The sequence below is a fragment of the Hyperolius riggenbachi genome, chromosome 5 (assembly GCF_040937935.1).
Source record: "Hyperolius riggenbachi isolate aHypRig1 chromosome 5, aHypRig1.pri, whole genome shotgun sequence".
Taxonomy (NCBI): Eukaryota; Metazoa; Chordata; class Amphibia; order Anura; family Hyperoliidae; genus Hyperolius; species Hyperolius riggenbachi.
In genome coordinates, this window is record NC_090650.1 from 414,584,310 (window position 1) to 414,607,305 (window position 22,996).

The following is a 22,996-nucleotide window of genomic DNA, read 5'->3' on the forward strand; positions in this document are numbered from 1 at the left end:
CTTCAAAGCAGAATACACATGTGAGATATAGCAGACCGAAAAATGACAGAAATATGTTCCTGTATTCCCTAATATCATCAGCACCTCAATATATCACCACAGGTAGCTATAGGTGCCCCTTAGACTTAGTCATCCAAAAGTACCCTCAATAATATTAAGTGGCTAGAGCTGCCTCAAGTGTTAGGTAGCTAGAGGAGCCTCAGTATTAAAGTGAACATCCGGACTAAAAATCGACTCAGCAGCACTGGAAAGGCCTGGTTTTTCTTTAACAGTTTCACAGCATCAGAACTTTGTTTCTCTTATCCAAGCCTCATTTTTAGCTGCACAGAAGAAAACTGCCCGGGCTTTTTTCCCCTGATGCTGTGCAAAGCATGATGGGATTTCTGATGTTGTTGCTCTCGTTCTGCTGTTTTGGTGCAAATTTTTTTTTTTTACACTTTGAATTTGACATTTGAAGCCTAGCGTGTGCAGCTGGGAGGGGTTATCAGGACACAGGACAGTTGGAACTGTGTCTCCTGCCCCTTGTCACCTCCTTTCAACCAAAAAGATGGCTGCCCCCATGACAAAGATGGCAGCCCCCATGAACCACAAACATTTGTCTGTTCTTTTAAAACAGGGTGGGTAAAAAATTATATTACCTATCTATTCTAATTAATATAACTAATGTAACTTAATGACAGTATGTTTGTTTAGGCTGAAGTTCCCCTTTAAGCAGTGGCGTAGCTAAAGAGCTGTGGGCCCCGGTGCAAGATTTACACCCCCCCCCCCCCCCCCCAGCACTCTATACATAACAATTGATACGGTGCACCAAAACCTGCCAAGGATTTTCACAGTGTCAGAGGTGCAAGTAGGGGATAGGAAACACTTTGTTAATGATTACTACTATTTAAAGCATCTATAGAAGTGATTATTACCAGCAAAGGGCCAATAAAGAGCTAATATTGTGCTTGAGGGAGGGCCACTCTGACCCAAGGGCCCCGATGCGGTTGCTACCTCTGCAACCCCTTTTGCTACTCCACTGGTGTCCCTGACTGGATGGAGATCTTGTCAGTGCAGTGCTGAGAGCAGGGTGAGTAACCTCTCATTTACACTCTCATCAGGACTCTGCATGTGGAAGGAGGGAGCCGCCTTTCCATCACCAGGTGCCTCTAGGAACATGCATCCTTCCTCGCTCCCGCTGACGTTGCCAGGAGGACCGGAGGATCGTTTTGTCCCGACACGGACACGGGACGTTTGCGGGGGGCCGTTAGGAGCCCCAGGTAAGTTCAACCCCCTTTTTTTTTCTCCCCCTTACAAAATCCTTTAAAACCGCAGCAGCTAAAAAAGTACTAAAAAAGTAGACAGGGAAAGGAATCTAAAACTTAAAGGATATCCGAGACGACTTACTTTGCACTTTGGAACAGAGGGAGCTGGCATGTAGGGGGCAGCAGTGGACTCTGGGTCCTATAGAGCCTTCCCACTCCTCTCCCTGGGAACCTCGGTGCTTCCGTGTTTGAATCTCCCACCCCGGGGAACTTTGTAAGTCTTCGGGAGCCGAGTCCTCCCGAAGACAGGTGGCTCCATACTGCACACGTGCGAGTGCGCAAGAGAAGGTGCTCGCGTATGCTTAGTATGGAGTGTCCCGTCTTCGGGAGGACTTGGGCTCCCAAAGACTTTCCAAAGCCTCCTGCAAAATCGCTCTCAGCATTTTAAGAGTGAGGCTAGGTTTCCACTTGTGCGTTTTGTGTCAGATTTTTCTCTCAGAAAATTTGCATTGATTTTGCAACTAATGGTAGTGAATGGGGCTGTTTCCACTCATTGCGAATTTTCATATGCGTGAAAAAATCTGAGGCCCTGCCACATTTTTTCGGACTTTGCGTACGATTCGCGTACAATGCTTTGCATAGGCAATGAGAATTGTCGCTTTATTTGTGAAAAAATCTGAGGCCCTGCCACATTTTTTCGCATTAAATCCATGGTTACAGGAAGCTGCCAGCAGTCATGACTAAGCTGTTACTAGGCAGGTTATATTTGACTAATGCGAATTATCGCATATGAAAATTGGCATAAAATGTGTACAAATTTACACGCGAATTTTCACCATCATCAGAACAATCTTATACGATTTATTGGACCCAAAATTCAGTGGAAACGTAGCCTGATTTTGCAATCTTAGTTTAAATTAGTTTTTCTGTGCAGAAAACGTGCAGAAAAATAAGTGTGACCCTTGCCTGAAACAAGCATTTCCGGAGTAATTTAGAGAAAAATGATTTTGAACCATTACTCTCCTCTATGATCTCTCCAAAAATCGTGCAGGTATAGCACAGAACTCGCAATGGTGGTTTTGGCAAATCGCAATTGCTCTGTGGGTTTTGCTCCATCCACTTTAATTAGCCTAATGCGGCTAAAAGCACTGTAGTGGGCTATACCTTTACTGCAACTAAGGGCTTGCACACACCAAAAATCGCAAGCGTAATCGCAAACACTTAGGGCTCGTTCACACTAAGGGCGTTTTGCCCTTTTTTTATTTGCAAAATCGCCCTAAAAACGCTTGTGCAATGATTCTCTATGAGAGAGTTCACATCTGAGCGGTTCGTTTCTGATCTCCTCCGATCCTGCCTGTACCATTTTTGAGGCAATTTTGCCTCAATGGAAGGTGTAGGAAAAACGCTCACAAAATCGCTTTTTGTGAGCATTTTTAAGAATAAATACATTGTATTTATTCTTTTCCGGGTCAAAGAGTGCACTTCCTGACTTGCGTCAGGGAGTGCATTAAAAAATCGATCTGAAAAAGCACTTAGAAAATCACTGTTTAAAAAAAAAACGCAGCACGCAGTGGAGTGTCAGGAGAGGGAAAAAATTGCTTTAAAAATCGCATAACGCTTGCGTTTGTGAGTTTAGATGTGAATAAGGCCTTAGCATTTCTTTAAACAATTTTTATAAGCAATTCCGGGCATGTGGCGAACCGGTAAAGATTGTCTGTAGTAAGGGTGCTGCATATGTTCTAAGCTGTGAGTGCTAACCTCTTGTGGATTAGAATTCCGGGCATGTGCCTAGGAGTGTTTTGGTTTAGAAATGTTATACTTTTTGTACACTTTGACTTGGAAGTGAACATCTTTTGCAAAAAAAAAAAAAAAAAAAAAAAAAAGCTTGGAAAATCGCTCTGTTCAGCACTTTTTAGGGCCCATTCACACTAGAGTGTTTTGCCAGCGATTTCGGCAAAACGCTCAAGCGCTATTCCTTTAAAACCTTATGGGTCCGTTCTTACTTGGGCGATTTGCGTTAATCGCATGCGATTAACGCCAATCAACAACGCAAATGCATAGCTGCACCATTTTCAGGCGATTTCCCGGCGTTCGCGTTTCAGTGCTATAGAAGCGCTAAAATGCGATCACAGAAAAATCGATGTAGTGTCCAGTGATTTTTCCGCGTGTAATCACGGAAAAATCACTCCCGCAATTTGCGCTTTCAAGTGTGAATGGGGCCTTAGAGCGATTTTGCTACATTTACATTGAAGCGTAATCGCCTCTAAAATGCTGCAGGTTTGTGTTTGGAAAAAAATCACATCGGCATCGCTCTGGTCTGTCCCATACAAACACAGTAGCCAGATTAGATTTTAGAAGCGCTCTTGGTATGCATCAGTCCTCACTCAGCTCAGTAAAATGACGTTCATTGAAATAAAATTCCTGCTTTTTGGAATGTCCAGGAGGTGAAGGAGTTTGATGAGGTAATTGTAAAAAAAAAAAAAAAATCCCTGGATTTCAACTTTAATTTACTGGGATGATAATATTCACGTGTATTGTGGTATGTTATGCAAAAGTATAATTATGTGACGTAGTGGCAAGCTGCCAACAGTAAAGATGGCGGCGCTGTCTCTTCAAACCCCTGTGGTGGTAACGGCTATATGACGTCATCAGAGTAAAATGCATTTTCCGCCTCCTCCGAGTCCGTATTACTTGGAGATCCGTGGAACAGAGTTCTACCAATGGGCACAGTAATAAAGATACTGATATGAATGGAGCCCGAACGGTCATCATTCCCTGGGAAGGACAATGCTTACGCGTCGCTGAGGTGTGGGCGTGGCGGAGGTGCACGGGGGACGTTCCAAATTCCCGCTAAGGAGCGCGGCGGCTCTACAGGTGTGAGGGGCGGGGCTAATGTAACTTCCAATACTGCCAGCACTGGGAGCACGCAGGACGTACGGGGTACAGGCACCTCATATAGGGCTTTACACACACTATGCATACAGGGGTCCCTCATACATAGCATTATACACACTATATATACACATACAGGGGTACTATCACCTCATAGATAGCATTATACACACTAGCTGCACATACAAGGATGCAAACACCTCATACATAGCATTACACACACTATATATACATACAGGGGTACTATCACCTCATACATAGCATTATACACACTAGCTGCACATACAAGGATGCAAACACCTCATACATAGCATTACACACACTATATATACATACAGGGGTACTATCACCTCATACATAGCATTATACACACTAGCTGCACATATATACACACACACACACACACACACACACACACACACACACACACACACACACACACACACACACACACACACACACACACACACACACACACACACACACACACACACACACACACACACACACACACACACACACACACACACGTGCCAACACCTCATACATAGCATTACACACACAATCTATACATACAGGGGTACTATCACCTCATACATAGCATTACACACACAGGCTGCACATACAGGGGTACTATCACCTCCTACATAGCATTACACACACTAGCTGCACATACAGGGATGCAATCCCCTCATACATAGCATTACACACACTAGCTGCACATACAGGGATGCAATCCCCTCATACATAGTATTACACACAAGCTGTACATACAGGAATGCAAACACCTCATACAAACCATTACACGCACTATATAGCACATACATAGCATTACGCACACTATCTATACATACAGGGGTGCTAACACCTCATACATAGCATTACACACACAAGCTCTACATACAGGGATGCAAACACATACATAGCATTACACACACTATATATGCATACGGGGTGCAAACCCCTCATACATAGCATTATACACACTATATATATACATACAGAGTAACCAAGCAGCTCAGGGTGACCCAAACTACTAGGAATGTATAGGGGGATAAAAGGAACCAAAAAGCCCTCCTACTAAAAAAGTTCACCTCATACAAAACACCTCATACATAGCATTACACACACAAGCTGTACATACAGGGATGCAAACACCTCATACATAGCATTACACACACACTATCTATACATACAGGGGTGCCAACACCTCATACATAGCATTACACACAAGCTGTACATACAGGGATGCAAACACCTCATACATAGCATTACACACACAAGCTGTACATACAGGGATGCATACACCTCATACATAGCATTACACACACTATATATACATACAGGGATGCATACACCTCATACATAGCATTACACACACTATATATGCATACAGGGGGGAAAACACCTCATACATAGCATTACACACTCTACCTGTACATACAGGGGTGCCAACACCTCATACATAGCATTACACACACTAACTGTACTTACAGGGGTGCAAACACCACATACATAGCATTATACACACTATGTATACATACAGGGGGGAAAACACCTCACACATAGCATTACACACACTAACTGTACATACAGGGATGCATACACCTCATACATAGCATTACACACACTATCTATACATACAGGGGTGCCAACACCTCATACATAGCATTACACACAAGCTGTACATACAGGGATGCATACACCTCATACATAGCATTACACACACTATATATACATACAGGGATGCACACACCTCATACATAGCATTACACACACTATATATACATACAGGGATGCATACACCTCATACATAGCATTACACACACTATATATACATACAGGGATGCATACACCTCATACATAGCATTACACACACTATATATACATACAGGGATGCATACACCTCATACATAGCATTACACACACTATATATACATACAGGGATGCATACACCTCATACATAGCATTACACACACTATATATGCATACGGGATGCATACACCTCATACATAGCATTACACACACTATATATGCATACGGGGTGCAAACACCTCATACATAGCATTACACACAAGCTGTACATACATTACACACAAGCTGTACATAGAAAGCTAATTGTGGTCCTTGTATTGCATTTGGCAGTGATCATTCCATTCAGCGTGGCATCATGCAGACAACAGACTTGGGAAGCAAAGAGACGGGTAAAATCTGGCACAGGAAGCCAATGCCAGTCTCCACCGATGGGTAAGCAGGGAATGTTTTTTCCTAACTTTTCTATACTGGGTTTTTGTGATTTATCGCCATATAAGTCTTCAAAAATGCTACAGGCCTGGCAATATTACTTGTCTTGTAACTTTTGTATCACTGAACCAATGCAAAATGTTTGTTCCAAGAAGGCAGGGATGTGGTGTTTGCCATATGTATTTACTTTTAAATCAGACCTGCATTCAGAACTCCTCTCTGCTCTAAAAGATACACCACAGCACAATAACCTTTTTAAACAAAAATCATTTCTTTGTTACAGCTGATACAAATCCTAAAATCAATCTGCACTGTTTCTACTTCCTGATTCATGGAAGCAGACATATTGTTAAAAGGTTTTGCTTTCAAATGGGCTCATCTGCCGTGGCACAGGGAGAGATCAAATTACAACTAGTGATTAGACACAAATGAGGGGGTATTAGATAGGCTAAACTCTCTAAATACATACAGGGTTCATTTCTGTATGTTTTTCTTCTGTCCTGTGCAAGAGTTCAGGTCCACTTTAAAAAATACCTGAAGTGACATGATGAGATAGACATGTGTATTTATAATGCCTAGCACACAAATAACTACGCTTTTTTTTTTTCTTTGCCTGAAAGTGTTAAATATCAGGTATGTAAGTGGCTGTCTCAGTCCTGACTCAGACAGGAAGTGACTACAGTGTGACCCTCACTGATAAGAAATTCCCCTTTTTATCTCTTTCCTGCTCTCAGAAGCAATTTTCTGCTAGGAAAGTGTTTTAAGCTGGCCATACACTGGCCCGATTTGCGGCCGTTTCGACAGCAGATTCGATCACTGGGATTGAATCTGCTGCCAATCGTTCGCGCTAAACGCACCCACCGATCCGATTTCCTCCCGAAATTGGATCGGTCCGCGGAAAATTACCGTCGATCGCCCGCGGGTAGGGAGCGCGTCACTAGCGGCGGCCGATACGATCAGGTATACATTACCTGACGCTGGCTCCCGGGCATCTTCTCCGCGCTGCACCGCTCTGTTCCTTCTTCCATCCCAGCATACATTAACTTCCTGTGTCACTGCAGTGACCAGGAAGTTCAGATAGAGGGCGCTCTATTTGAAATTGCTGGTCACGGAGTGACACAGTGTACGCTGGGATGCGGTGCGGGGTGCAGCGCGGAGAAGAGGACCCGGAGCCAGCTTTAGGTAATGCATACGGGGGGGAGGGGGGGGGGGGGGGGGGACAGGCGGCAGGAGCAGCTCAACAGATTGTGATCGGTTTCAGCCTGAAACTGATTCACAATCTGTTTGCAGTAAAGGCAGCCATACGATTCCTCTCTGATCAGATGGATCTGTCAGCTGGTCGATCTAATGGCAAATCGACCAGTGTATGGCTACCTTTAGGCTGCATTTCCACTTGTGCGAATCGCCGCAGTAAAAATTTGCATGCGGATGCGAATTTCGCATGCGAGGCTATGCTAATTTTCATGCAAATTCATGCACATGGATGACGATGTATGCGAATTTAACCATGGCAGTGCTGGTGTGCTTTTCCATTGTTTCTATGCGAATTCGCATGAAAATTAACATACCCAAGCCTGATGCGAATTTCCTATTAAATACATTGTATGCGATATGCGAATTCTGATGGCTCTGCCATGCAAATTTTTTTTCTGCACAGAAAAACGCAAAGGAATCCTGATAAGTGGAAACAGTCCCATTCACTTGTATTGCTATGCGAATTTGCATGCAAAAAAACGCATGCGAATTCGCGATAGTGGAAATGGGCTTTTACAGTTAGAATTTCTTATCAGTGAGGGTCACATTGTAGTCACTTCCTGTCTGAATCAGGACTGATTGTTACTTTAGAAAAGGACTCTGTATCAAAAGAGAACTAGAATGCAATTTCATAATGCAGAACAGTCTTTAGAAAAAAACTTTATTGGCACTCGTAGCAAAAAGATATAGCAAAAAGTATTAAAATGGGGTTCTTCAATTTCATACGGTTAATCTTCATATAATCAACAATACATCAAAAAAATGACCAAATAGTGGGGCTGACACGCAGTATGACTTGGCTTGACAAATCGTTGTAACCTTTATGGGTATTTATCTCAAAGGCAACGACACATGTTCGTTTCGGGCTTTGTATAGAATGTATACGCCCTTCATCAGGCCGTGATACCCAACTCTGTATGGCTCAACTGGGTGTTTTTGATCCTTCACGTTGTAAAGGATTGCACCCGACGATATATCCATATAGGAGTCAGGACTGAGTCAGCCACTTACATACCTGATTTTTAACTCTTTCAGACAAAGAAAAACATACACAGTATAGTTATTTGTGTGCTTGGCACTGTACATACATGTCTATCTCATGTCACATGTCACTTCGGGTATCCTTTAAAGGGGAACTGAAGAGAGGTATATGGAGGCTGCCATGTTTATTTCCTTTTAAGCAATACCAGTTGCCTGGCAGCCCTGCTTATCCTCTGCCTCTAATACTATTAGCCATAGCCCATGAACAAGCATGCAGCAGATCAGGCGTTTCAGACTTTAAAGTCAGATCTGACAAGACTAGCTGCATGCTTGTTTCTGGTGTTATTCAGATACTACTGCAGAGAAATAGACCAACAGGGCTGCCAGGAAACTGGTATTGATTAAAAGGAAATAAATATGGCAGCCTCCGTATACCTCTTACTTCAGTTCCCCTTTAAACACCTGTTCATACTTATTCTCGATCTGGGGATAAAAGTATTAAAGAGGCACAGAAGTGACATTCAGTATAATCTTGTAAATTGTTATATATTAAACTAAATGTCCATGTCTCAGCCAAGCACCATTATAAATATATGAGAGTAATGCCTGGTATAGTAAACCCTGATATAATAGAACGTCTGTTATAGTAAACCTGTTTTTTGGCCCCAAGGTATTCTGTATTTGGCTATAGTGGAAAGTGGGCGGGCACATTCGTCAGATGTTGGAGACCCATGAGCCATGGTCAGTGGGAGGGCTGCAGTGTTCTCCCCAGCCCCTTTTAGCCAGGTGCCCCACCCGGCTAAATTTGGTGACCACCCGGCTATCATAGACTCATCTGCCTCCTATGCAGTAAGCAGAGTTGTGCAGAGAAGCACCAGCTCTGCATTCTCCCATTGTGCCCCAAACGGCTAAGTTTTCATGCTACCCAGCTGGAACAAAATTTCTGAAAATTTCTGGGGAGAACAATGGGCTGGCAGGCACTTGTAGCCTGCTCACTATCTGCTCGCTACTCTGGGCCCACATGGATTATCTCAAAAGCACCAGCCAGTAAACTGCTGCCTGATTACTGAGGGAATTGCTATCTGTAATCTGTGACTTGCTTGTGCATGGCTGCAGTGCTACAGTATCATCCAGGTTGCACAGAAATGTAGACAGAGCAGCACACTGTCAGTACTGCATCTTCATTCAAGTGGAGCTGAACTCTTGCACAGTACTGAATAAATACATAGAGGAATGCACCCTGTATGCATTTAGAGAGTTTAGCCTATTTATTACCCCCCTCATTTGTGACTGACAAGCTGTAATCTGATCTCTCCCTTGTGTCACATGACTGCCTATGGCAGATAAGGCCATTTGAAAGCACAGGATGTTAACCACTTGAGGACCAGGGGATTTTGCACTGATCTGTGCAGCGTGGGCTCTCCAGCCCACAGCACAGATCAGCAGGCAGCCAGGGCGACCATACTTGCCCCCCTTTTTTTCACCACTAGGGGGATGTCCTGCTGGGGGGGTCTGATCTCCGCAGGCACTATGTGGGTAGCGGGGGGAGGGCTCCTCAAAGCCCCCCTCCGCAGCGATTTCAGGCCTCGCTCCCTTTCCCTCCCTCCCCTCCTTCCCCTGGGCAGTGCAGTATGGAGATCCTTCAGCCTATCAGATGCCGGCGATCCCCGGCCAATCAGAGGCCGGGGATCGCCGATTTCCTTTACGGCGCTGCTGCGCAGCAGCGCCGTATGATGTAAACAGCGGGGATTTCTTCCCCGCGTGTTTACAATTAGCTGCGTTCAGGGGCTCGCAAGCTGTTCACGGAGACCCTCCGTGAACTGACCTGAGCGGCTGTTTCCATGGTAACACCACTTCGACCTGCCGACGTCTATCGGCATTAGGCAGTCGTTAAGTGGTTAAAATGTCTGCTTCCATGAATCGGTAAGTAGAAACAGTGCAGATTTATTTTAGAATTTACCATATATCAGGTGTAACAAAGAAATGTTTTTGTTTTAAAGGTTATTATGCTGTTGCGTATCTTTTAGAGTGAAGACATTTAGAGTTCAGATCCGCTTTAATTTATAAAAGTCTTCGCTTACCTTTTGTGCATGAAATGTTTTTACAGGAGCAGCTGTATTTCTGACTATGCTGTCATGTGTATTTGATCTAGTGTTGAATGTTACACAGCGGTGTTACATTGAGAAGGTGTTGCTGTTTCTGTGCAGGATTATAGTGAACGTGGTACACGGAGATGGAGGGTCTCACAAAACCACGCGCTTTCTGCAGGTGGCGTTTGACGGGCCTGGAGACCGCTTCCTCGCAGGAGATCACTTAGGAAACATCTATCTGTTTAACCTGAACAGGAACAGGTGAGAGGCTCGCCGACCTCCAGCAGAGCGATTACATATTAATGAGTGTCTCTGAGCAACAAATAAAACCTGGGAACATCACAACATCAGGGAGTGTGATCAATTACAACAAACCGAATACCAAGACACACAGAAACCAGTGGCTTTAAAAACATTTAGTTTGCAGAATGTTCCCCTTTTTTTTTTTTTATACATAACTAAAACCTTTTTTTATACATGGCTATGGTGGTGATAGTCTACTTTAGGGTCCCCAGCAGGAAACCTCATGGGGAACAGTTCTCCAATCACAGCACCCGCTTACAGCATAAAGCATTGGGATTGGCCAAATAGTGTGGGCGTAGTTTATAACCTATTGGAAACCTAGCAGTTTGAGAGGGTGCCGTTCATCCAATCACGTTAGCTGAATTTGCCTATGAGGTTCCATGCTGAGTCCCCTAAAGACTAGACTAGCGCCGTTATGGCATTAAAAAGTAAATCCCATCTATTGCAATGGTCACAAGACTTTAATCTCAATCTCTTTCGCAATTGTGATCTATATTTGTGTTTGTACCCTGCATCACTTGTATGTCTGCACTTTAGCTGATGAAGGGGACCCTCTGTGGCCCCGAAACAATTGTCATGTTGTGCATACAATAAACTGCTCGATTTAATGATATTGGTGTGCCCGCCACACCACCACTAGATCAGTAGATGCTATGAGGCACGTAAAATGTCACCCAGACCAGAGGCAATCAGCCAGTTAAAGCTCCAGTGAGGCCTTGGGGCAAAGGTAACTTGGGCTGTGGATTTTGTACAAAATCATCCCACTCCAACTCCTCAGTTTATGAAACCACCGACTCCAGTTACCCAAAATTGCTCAGACTCTTCGACTCTGACTCCATAACCCTGGGTAGACCCAACTGGGGAAGAAACACTTATTTACATGAGCACAGTGTTGTAACTCCCTCCATGTTAATTAAGTAAAGTTGTGAAGAGTGTCGTTGTGTCTGTTAGGTCACATTATTTTATTTGTGAAGGAGCACAGGAGACTGCAGGCTTATTGTGTTTTGTGCCCAGGTTTGATCTGGTCCAGAGGACGATGCAGGCCTGCACTGCAATGGCATTCAACCTTCACCGGAAGTCTGAATACCTCGTGGCTCTTGCCGATTATTCTGTGAAGTGTTTCGACTCCGGTAACGATTTATACTTTATTTTTTGTTTGTTTTTGTGTCTGGGTTTTGGTGCCACTTGTGTTAATATATTTTTCCTGTCTGTAGACAGTAAAGAGCTGGTGAGCTGGATGCGTGGACACGAGTCCACAGTCACATCCATCTCTGTGCACGGTTCTGGTCGCTACGCGGTCACCACCTCCAGTGACACAGCGCAGCTCTGGGACCTGGACACCTTCCAGAGGAAGAGGAAGCTGAACGTTCGTCAGTCTGTTGGAATTCAGAAGGTCGGGCTCATACATATTTTTTTCTTTCTTGTAAACTTAAAGCGACTTTTAAAAATGTACTTGCTAAGAAAGAGGAAAGTATCTGGATCCCGTAGAGCCTTCCTGGTTTCCTCTTTGTACCCTTGTTCCATCGCTGTCCTCCGATGACATTATTCGATCAGTTTGCTGGAATAACCCTACAAATAATATTGAGGCAGAATTGTGGCAATTTTGTATGCACATTTATTCAGCTTGAAAGTTGACCAACCAAATGAAGCTAAAGTGGGATTCCGTTTCCATTTCAGATCCATTTTCAAGCTGCATAGGTTTGCATACAAAGTTTGCATAATTCTGCATAAACCTAGAATTATTTTCATCTCTTTGGACCTCTTTTCGCACCCTGCACTGTCTTCTGTTGTAACATTGCATCTGAAAACCTAGGCCTAGATCAGGGGTTTGCGTAGTGTTAAATATGGTAAATGTACATTTTGCGGGGCTGGTGTGAATAAATACAAATAGGAAGTTGTCCATTTCTTTGCTCTGTAAAGTCAGACGAATGGCATTTGTCACCTGTTCAATGGATGCCATCAATGCATGGTCTGCATGGAACAAGCATATGGCTAATCCAGTAAAACCTGGGTCAGCTGAGTCCTGTACCAAATCTGCTGCATGCTCGTTCAGGGTCTGTAGCTAAAAGTATTAGGGGCAGAGTATCAGCAGGACTGCCAGGCAACTGGTATTGTTTAAAATGAAATTATGACAGCCTCCATATCACTCTCACCTCGGGTTACCTTTAAAGTACACCTAGAGGTGTATGGTGGCTACCATATTTATTTACCTTTTAAACAATACCGGTTGCCTGGCTGTCCTTCTGATCTTTTTGGCTGCAGTAGTGTCTAAATCACACACCTGAAACACGCATGCAGCCAAAAATCATATTATGAGCATGCTAAGTATGAGATGCAGATGATCAGCAGGATAGTCAGGCAACTGGTATTGCTTAAAAGTAAATGCATATGGCAGCCTCCATTTCCCTCTCAGTTTAGGTCCTTATAACATGGATTTGACCCTTTCCCAGGCATATCATAGGCTGTTGGGTGGAAGTCTTCTTTTAATTAGAAGTTGCACTTTATTTCTGTATATGTGTAGATGACTTTTTTTCTTTGTTTCCTGCTCTCTCAGGTATTCTTCCTTCCATTGAGTAGCACAATCCTCAGCTGCTTTAAGGACAGTTCCATATTTGCTTGGGAAAGCGATACTTTGACTTGCAAGTACCAGCTGCCTCCCCCAGAGCATGGATCTTCAGTACAGTACAAAGCCTTTGCCGTTACCAGGTATAATGAGAGAGAATGTGAGTGTGTGTAGTTCATTGATATGTTGCTGGTTTACTTATTGGTGTTGTCCATTTTACTTCACCCTCCCTTTTTTCGCAATACCCTTAAAGAGACACTGAAGCGAAAAAAATATATGATATAATGAATTGGTTGTGTACTATGAATAATTACTAGAAGATTAGCAGCAAAGAAAATATTCTCATATTTTTATTTTCAGGTATATAGTGTTTTTTCTAACATTGCATCACTCTATAATATGTGCAGATTACACAACACTCAGCATTCAAAATGAGTCTTTCAGAGCAGTCTGTGAAGTAATGACCTCTCCTCTAGCAGAGGAAAAGTAAACAGTTCAATTACAGTTGAGATAATAAAAGTCAGAAGACAGCCCTCTCCACGACTAAGTTAGTCGGAGAGCTTAATAGCTTTTTTGCATAGAGATAACAACTGGAGTTTCTCAACTCTTCCTGTACTGGAAACAATTAGACTGATGTATCTGATCTTAATGTTTTTTTTCTTAGCTGTGCTACACATACAAATCATAATATCATCATTTTTTTTTTCGCTTCAGTGTCTCTTTAACTACCTAACAACCGCGTCATGCCAGTGGACGTGACCGTGGCGGAGCCCCAGGACCCCTAACGCGATTGGCGGCAAGTCCTGGAGCTGCAGTCTGGCAGAGAACGCGTGTGTGCGCGTGCATGCACGATCGTTCCCTGCCAGTTCACGGAGCTCTGCTCTGTGATCAGCCTGCTAGCCGCTATCGTGGCTAGCAGACTGTTTAGAGCCGAAAGGGGAAAGAATTCCCCTTTGTTTACAATTGCAGAGCGCTGCGATCTCCTGCAGCGCTGTACGGGGGACACTGGGCTGTCCCTCAGAGCGGCTTCATCTGCATGGCCTCTCATAGGCTGATGCCGCAGTGCCGATCGCCATCCTATTGCGATTAGGACGACAAAGGGGGGAGGGAGCCTCCCTTTGGTTGCTAATAAAAAAAAATAAATACGGTAAATTAAAAAAAAAAAAAAAAATCTCAGCAGCGATCAGATACCTCCGGCAGAGTGTCCTATTAAAAACACTAAAAGGAGGTAAAAATGATTGGTGTGCTGAGTTGTAGGACTGTGCAGCACCCTAACAAAGCTGCACAGCCCTATGTAATGAAAAATAGCCTGGTCACTGAGGGGGGGGGGGTTAAGCCTCAGGTCCTGAAGTGGTTAACAAATATGGTTCCTGGAAGCAAAGAACGTGTCAGCAATATAATTTTACAGAACAGGGAAAAATTGCCCGCAACTGAAATGGCCACCAACAGAGGTGTGCAGAGCCTCCTAGAGGCAAATAAACACCTTGTATTCAAAACCGATGCAAACTATGCACTAAACTCAGATTAAAAAGGTATGTAAACTTAAAATAATGGATGCAGCCAGGGCCGAGGCAGAAGCGAGAGAGGGGCGCAGTGTAGGAGGGGGCGCACATCTCACTGAGCTGTCATTCCCCTATTGTGTTTGAAGCAGAGAGAAATAAGAAGAGGGAATACATGACAGTGACTGCAAGCCAGATAACAAGAGATTAAGGTGTTGGGGGCCCTGAGGTGCCTCTTAGTCTAGCAATCGGTGTGGGAGGGATGGAGGGGCGCACTTTGGTGTCTCAGCCTTGGGTGCTGGAGGACCTTGTCCCGACTCTGGATGCAGCTAGCCATAATTAAACTTACATTTGTATACGGTAAGGAGAAGTGGCAGCGCTTTCTAAGACAGGCTGCATCTGACTCACCAGCAGCATAAATGTGCAGAGCCTCAATTATAGGCAGGGTACACAACTTGCGTTCAAAACAGATGCAACAAAATCGAGGATGTTAGTTTCCCAAAAAGTTTGCGTGCAGTGTTCCGTACTAGACTCTTCCCACCATGTTGAGGTACCCTTCATGGAAGAGACCCTAACCTCTAATGAACAAACATAATGTGAACCTGGGAGCAGTTGGCCATAAAAGGTTAACACATTTTTTGGGGGTGAGGGGACCAGGGAAAAGCGCAGCGCTCCTAATCTGGTCAATCAGATGCAGCCTGTTTTGGGAAGCACTGCCACCTCCCCCTGCTGTACAAAAATATTATTTAATAATTGGGGATACAGTTTCCTTTTAGGGGGGTTGGGGGGAGAGGCCTCTAAGCAGCATGTTTGTATGCACCTCATCGGTTGCAGTCACTACCAGGATTAGGTAGATGGAGGCTCTATGTAGGCAGCCACAAAAGCTGAGCTTTTCTCCTCTCTTGTATAGCTTAACCAGCAAGCTCATGGTGACCCAGAACTCATTGGAGTGTGTAAGGGACTACAATGGTCCTAAAAGCCCCCTTACTGAGATGTTAAGAAAAACAAAAATTTGCTTTCCTAAAACAGAAAGAATTTGCGATAATTCAGGTTGGAGTGAGCTCGAGATGTCTCCCAGAGCACCACTGCTGAATATATGCAAATTAACCATTGTACCCTTAGAAGCTAAACACACCTCCAGAACCGCTGGATTGCAATGATGTGTCAGCTTGTTAAATTGTACAGAGCCATAATAATCCAACATGCATACAGACTGTTTCGGATTGTTTGATCCTCATCAGTGCATGGCATGGATTAATTTGGCTCTATGGAGTAGGGCTTGTAAACCGAGAGGTACAGACTAACCAGCAAGCTCATGGTGACCCAGAACTCATTGTACAATGGTTAATTTGCATATATTCAGCAGTGGTGCTCTCGGAGACATCTCGAGCTCACTCCAACCTGAATTATCGCAAATTCTTTCTGTTTTAGGAAAGCAAATTTTTGTTTTTCTTAACATCTCAGTAAGGGGGCTTTTAGGACCATTGTAGTCCCTTACACACTCCAATGAGTTCTGGGTCACCATGAGCTTGCTGGTTAGTCTGTACCTCTCGGTTTACAAGCCCTACTCCATAGAGCCAAATTAATCCATGCCATGCACTGATGAGGATCAAACAATCCGAAACAGTCTGTATGCATGTTGGATTATTATGGCTCTGTACAATTTAACAAGCTGACACATCATTGCAATCCAGCGGTTCTGGAGGTGTGTTTAGCTTCTAAGGGTACAATGGTTAATTTACATATATTCAGCAGTGGTGCTCTGGGAGACATCTCGAGCTCACTCCAACCTGAATTATCGCAAATTCTTTCTGTTTTAGGAAAGCAAATTTTTGTTTTTCTTGTATAGCTGTGTGCTTGTCTCCCTGACTCTACAGCTGCAATGTACAGTGTGGCTGCAGGCTGTCCAGTTTTGGGACTGTGATGGTGTTATGGTACTGGTAGGTTTCAGTACTTATAAAGGAGAGCAGGTGCTTAAGAACTCCACTTAAAGAGCACACCTTGTTCTGCCAGCTGGGAGAACTATTACATTCTTACATTTGCAGAGACGGCCTCTGTCCCTTGTTGTGGATCCTGGCCGGCCTCTGTCCCTTGTTGTGGATCCTGGCCGTACTGAGCTGTGCAGCAGCAGTGACGCAGCTCTCTTACATTTGCAGAGACGGCCTCTGTCCCTTGTTGTGGATCCTGGCAGTACTGAGCTGTGCAGCAGCAGTGACACCGCTCTCTTACATTTGCAGAGGCGGCCTCTGTCCCTTGTTGTGGATCCTGGCCGTACTGAGCTGCACAGCAGCAGTAACACCGCTCTCTTACATTTGCAGAGGCGGCCTCTGTCCCTTGTTGTGGATCCTGGCAGTACTGAGTTGCGCAGCAGCAGTGACACCGCTCTTACATTTGCAGGGACGGCCTCTGTTCCTTGTTGTGGATCCTGGCAGTACTGAGCTGCGCAGCAGTGACACTGCTCTCTTACATTTGCAGAGACAGCCTCTGTCCCTTGTTGTGGATCCTGGCAGTGCTGAGCTGCGCAGCAGTGGCACCGCTCTTACATTTGCAGAGACGGCCTCTGTCCCTTGTTGTGGATCCTGGCCGGCCTCTGTCCCTTGTTGTGGATCCTGGCCGTACTGAGCTGCACAGCAGCAGTGACACCGCTCTCTTACATTTGCATGGACGGCCTCTGTCCCTTGTTGTGGCTCCTGGCAGTCCTGAGCTGCGCAGCAGCAGTAACACCGCTCTCTTACATTTGCAGGGACGGCCTCTGTCCCTTGTGGATCCTGGCAGTACTGAGCTGCGCAGCAGTGACACCGCTCTCTTACATTTGCAGAGACGGCCTCTGTCCCTTGTTGTGGATCCTGGCCAGCCTCTGTCCCTTGTTGTGGATCCTGGCCGTACTGAGCTGCACAGCAGCAGTGACACCGCTCTCTTACATTTGCAGGGACGGCCTCTGTCCCTTGTTGTGGATCCTGGCAGTACTGAGCTGCGCAGCAGCAGTAACACCGCTCTCTTACATTTGCAGGGACGGCCTCTGTCCCTTGTTGTGGATCCTGGCAGTACTGAGCTGCGCAGCAGTGACACCGCTCTCTTACATTTGCATGGACGGCCTCTGTCCCTTGTTGTGGATCCTGGCAGTCCTGAGCTGCGCAGCAGCAGTAACACCGCTCTCTTACATTTGCAGGGACGGCCTCTGTCCCTTGTTGTGGATCCTGGCCGTACTGAGCTGCGCAGCAGCAGTAACACCGCTCTCTTACATTTGCAGGGACGGCCTCTGTCCCTTGTTGTGGATTGTCACAGGAGCCCTAGTGGCTGACCGCACTTAGCCTTCTAAACGGTGCCAGCGCACAGATCGTGCGAACTCTGGTCGCAGTCAATGCGCAGGAACCGTTAAGAATTAGCCGCAGACAACTCAAAAGGGAGCCTGTGAGACACGGGTAATTACAACGTACACACGATTCCACGGTATCTGCCACCACCACTGGTATGGGCCAGTGGACCCGATTTACTGACTGACTAGTCCTGCGAATAAAACGGTTAAACACACGGTATTCTGTCTAGCCAACAACAAACAAACAGTAGCGTATCTTCAGAGACCCGGGATCAGTTCTGTGTGTGCTGATAAGCAGGGTAGCGGACAGTGAATGACTTGGAGAAAGTCGTTTATTCACGCAATATAAATAATATATACAGACAATTATTAAAATCAACAATTATTAAAACAGTAATAGCCAGTATAAAAAATAAAAGAAGGGAGAAAAATACTTAGTTCCTGGAAAGATGTCCTTTTTGTGGGAAAAATCAGAGTTCTGGGTTTCAATCAAAGTTCAGAGTTCAGACCAGGTGGATGCCAGCATATCCTCAAGCTGGCACCGATGAGTTCAAGATGTTTTCAGGGTGGAGGACCCTGAGTTTGGCTCCTCTGCCATTCTTATGCCCCTGATTCAGTAGGAGGGAGTGAGGGCGGGCCCACACACCCCCTTAGAACATGAGATGAGTCCTCCCCTTGTCCTGGGGGACCAGAAATCATGCCTTAACTATATATGGGCTCTATCTCACAGAACCGTACAGGTCAGGGCAGATTTACTAATATTTTCAGGTCTGCCTCGATGTAACCAGCAGCCTGATACCAAACATGAGGGGTGGGACCCCTGTGGTATCATTAGGGCACTGTTGAACTGCCTAACAGGCAGTCTTTACCTCAGAAGGTTCTGAAATGTTCTCAGAACCAACGCCAGACCGGGCCCTACATGCTCTGTTAGTTTGGAGGGTCTGCCAGCCTGGCAACACAGAAAATATGATACATATAGCGGTTTATGGAATATGATCTACATTTGGGATTGATAGCAGGTCATTCCCAGGCAAAGGCTCTTTGAAGTTTGGGCAGCTAGCTAGGTGTCAGCTCCCCTGCTGGGAGGGAGCCGGAGGGTCTGGCTTTTCTCCCAACTAGATTGCTTCTGTCATGGTCTATACCTGATGGATGGGCCATCAGCACAGCTTGAAGCCAGGGACTCTCTGGGCCCAGGCTCATTAGCATATCAAAAGAGCCATCCAGCAGTTGGGCTGGTGCTATCTCTCTGCTGAGAAAAAGACTTCAGCTGCCCCTACACACTCAACCCAGATTGTATCGATTTGAAGCGCTAATCGATGCAGAGAATCGAGTGCGATCGCTTTTCTTCACGGGCGGTTACAGGACGCGCCTGCGGCCCCGCAACCATCCGTGACATGGATCCTGGCAGTACTGAGCTGCGCAGCAGCAGTAACACCGCTCTCTTACATTTGCAGGGACGGCAGGATGTTGGCAGCTGGAGGAAGATCGAACAACCTTCACCTGTGGTGCCTGCACTCCAAGCAGCTGCTGCGAGTCCTCCAGATGCCGAGCTCTGTGCGGAGCGTGCGCCACCTGGAGTTCCTTCCTGACAGTTTTGATGGCGGATCCAGCCAGGTGGGTGATCGGTTGATTTAGACAGATCTGCATATTATAACCTGCGAAATGAAGTGTAGAATATTGCGACTCTGTTCCTGACTGCTTGGTAAGGTTATGCGACCTTCTCATCTGATACTATTATCAAATCAAAGGAGAATCGGTGCCGAAATAAGGCTGCTCAATCGATCTGTCGATTAGATTTCAGTACGAAAGAATCAATCGGGAATGCTGAACAATTTGTCACAAGAGCTTGTTCAGGTGCGCGACTGTAATGGCATTCAATGTTGTGACAACTGCCGTATGGTTCCCACTGCCACCCCCCATGTGTATATGTATAGTTTGCCTAACAATATAAACAATACAGTGATTTCCCCAGAAATTTTTTCCAGCCGGGTGGCATGAAAAAGTACCCGGGCGGGGGGAGATGAAAGAATGCAGAGCCGGCGCTTCTCTGCATAACTGCTCACAGCAGAGGAGGAGCTGAGCCAATGACAGCCGGGTGCTCACCAAAACTAGCTGGGTGGAGCTCCCGGCTAAAAGAGCCTGAGGAGAACACTGCATTATGAGGGTGCATTTTGGGTTGTCACTAGGGGCAAGTGTTAGGAAGTTCAGAAGTTTGATCCCTTCCAGCACCACGCAGTCTGGCGTAATAAAGAAATTATGCTGGTGCACGGTGAAGGCGGAGCTACAGCACGAGAGCTGATACTGGACGCCCCCCCCCCCCCCGCCAGCACCACTGCTGCTGAGTCACCGCCTTGCTTTGTGAAGGAGCTACAGACCTTCCAGATCACCGTCCCACCACAAACCCTTATCACATACATTTCAAAAAAAAGTTGCCTGGAAAAAAGGGCGCAGGGGATTGCCACTAATAGAATATTGCTAAAATTGTATATTCTATTCTACCACTGTTTTCCAATAGTAAGCTATCAATAATTACTGATGTTTTACTATGGCTAAACCTAACCATACTCTCACACAGAACTCTCCCTCTACCGATGCCTAACCCTAAGGCAGCCCTCCCCTCCTCCCCCCCCCCCCCCCCCCCGTGGTGCCTAAGACACCCCCCCCCCCCTACCCCCCAAGGTGATGCCTAACCCTAAACTATAACCCCTTCTGCCGCAGAGTTGCGATATGTGGCAAAGAAGGTAAATTTCAGCGCCCAGAGGGGCCCGATTAGTGACTTGAATGTAACATTTTGGTGCCTGATGAAATCGCGGGCAATGGTGGCTAGCGGAAAGGTAAATTGCATAATGAACCTGGTGCCAAAACTTTACATTCTTGCCGCTAATCAGGTGCCGAAATGCACCTTCTTTTCTGCATATCCTACCCATTATAAAAGCTGCAATTTGCGGCAAAGAAGGTAAATTTCAGCGCCCAGAGGGGCCCGATTAGTGACTTGAATGTAACATTTTGGTGCCTGATGAAATCGCGGGCAATGGTGGCTAGCGGAAAGGTAAATTGCATAATGAACCTGGTGCCAAAACTTTACATTCTTGCCGCTAATCAGGTGCCGAAATGCACCTTCTTTTCTGCATATCCTACCCATTATAAAAGCTGCAATTTGCGGCAAAGAAGGTAAATTTCAGCGCCCAGAGGGGCCCGATTAGTGACTTGAATGTAACATTTTGGTGCCTGATGAAATCGCGGGCAATGGTGGCTAGCGGAAAGGTAAATTGCATAATGAACCTGGTGCCAAAACTTTACATTCTTGCCGCTAATCAGGTGCCGAAATGCACCTTCTTTTCTGCATATCTTACCCATTATAAAAGCTGCAATTTGCGGCAAAGAAGGTAAATTTTGTCGGCCGCTGCGGTGCGCCCAAATTTCGGTTGCTTGTCGCAAAATGCGCCTTTTATAATAAGTGCCTATGGCAGCGCTGGTTTTTCCAAAGGGGCTCCTGCTCCCTTTTCTCCTGTTTCATCCTGATCACCCATGTACCACCAGCACACTGTAAAAAAAAAATGAAGTGCTGGGACGTGGGTGATCAGGAAGTGGGATTGGAAAGGGTTAACTATGACTATGTAGCAAATCCCTTTGTTATATCAGGGGAATGGAACAGTTTTTTGTGTGTGTTTAGATATGTGCCTCATTGCATTGATCCTGTATCTGCAACTCCCTGTTTGCAGCATACAGTAAAGAGGAAACCCTGAACTCCTCCTCTTCCCTTTCTCTGCAGGTGTTGGGTGTCCTCAGCCAGGATGGGATAATGAGATTCATCAATATACAGACATGCAAACTTGTATTTGACATCGGAAGTCATGACGATGGCATAGTGACCTCATCAGTTAGCCCAAACGGCCGGTACATCGCCAGCGTCATGGAAAACGGCAGTGTGAACGTGTACAGCGTCCAGGCCTTGACCAAAGAATTCAATAAGGTGAGACGGGTGGAATTTCAGAGTGACGTATATAGGTGCCCTCAGGTATAGACTGTGCTGAGTAACTGCAGCCGGTGAGCTTCTTCTCTGATAATCCCGCCGCTAGTGGTTTTCAGGTAGTACTGCACCTGCTCCAGCATGTGCCTCCTCAAACAAGGAAATATTGACATTGTTTTCTTATTATAAAGTGAATTCATGCTGGAGTTTTGTTTTTATGTTTAGTTATTCATTTTTGAAGGTGCCCATACATGAGACAGTGTATGGGCAGATCGACCAACGGACAGCTGCTTATACAAGTTTAAAAGCCATTTTATCTTTGAAATTTTGAAAATCGATTTTCTACAAGTCCAATTTGAAAAAAATGTTTTGACTTGTTCCAAATAGAAACACAGAATCCATGCCGTTCGTAAGTCGGGGACTACCTGTAATTCAGCAGTCACCAGTAGCTGGCAGCCAAGTTGCGTGTTACCCCAGAGTCCAAGGCAGCCTGGAGGGGGAATAGTAATTAAAGCCATGGGGCTTTTGAAGGAGCAGGGTAAGCCATTTTTCGGCTTTGCCTTGTGCCTTATATACTGGGGGGGGGTGTCGCGGGGGGGGGGGGGGGAGCGCCACCACAAGGACATGGGAAGTCTCAGGA

The 22,996-nt window shown here is 45.5% G+C and overlaps 1 protein-coding gene across 3 annotated transcripts in view; it reads left to right on the forward strand.

Annotated features, from left to right (window-relative positions):
* The first annotated feature begins 1,239 nt into the window (after positions 1 to 1,239).
* The window catches only part of TBC1D31 (TBC1 domain family member 31), a 60,128-nt gene continuing 38,371 nt past the window's right edge, over positions 1,240 to 22,996 (forward strand). The window contains exons 1-8 of one of the 3 annotated variants that reach the window (XM_068237983.1): positions 1,240 to 1,259; positions 6,282 to 6,383; positions 10,823 to 10,966; positions 12,023 to 12,138; positions 12,223 to 12,401; positions 13,563 to 13,714; positions 19,841 to 20,000; positions 22,159 to 22,359. In XM_068237983.1, coding sequence (XP_068094084.1) covers positions 6,307 to 6,383; positions 10,823 to 10,966; positions 12,023 to 12,138; positions 12,223 to 12,401; positions 13,563 to 13,714; positions 19,841 to 20,000; positions 22,159 to 22,359 — 1,029 coding nt within the window. In that variant the 5' untranslated portion in view covers positions 1,240 to 1,259; positions 6,282 to 6,306. The other 2 variants (XM_068237981.1, XM_068237982.1) reach the window with 2 other exon arrangements.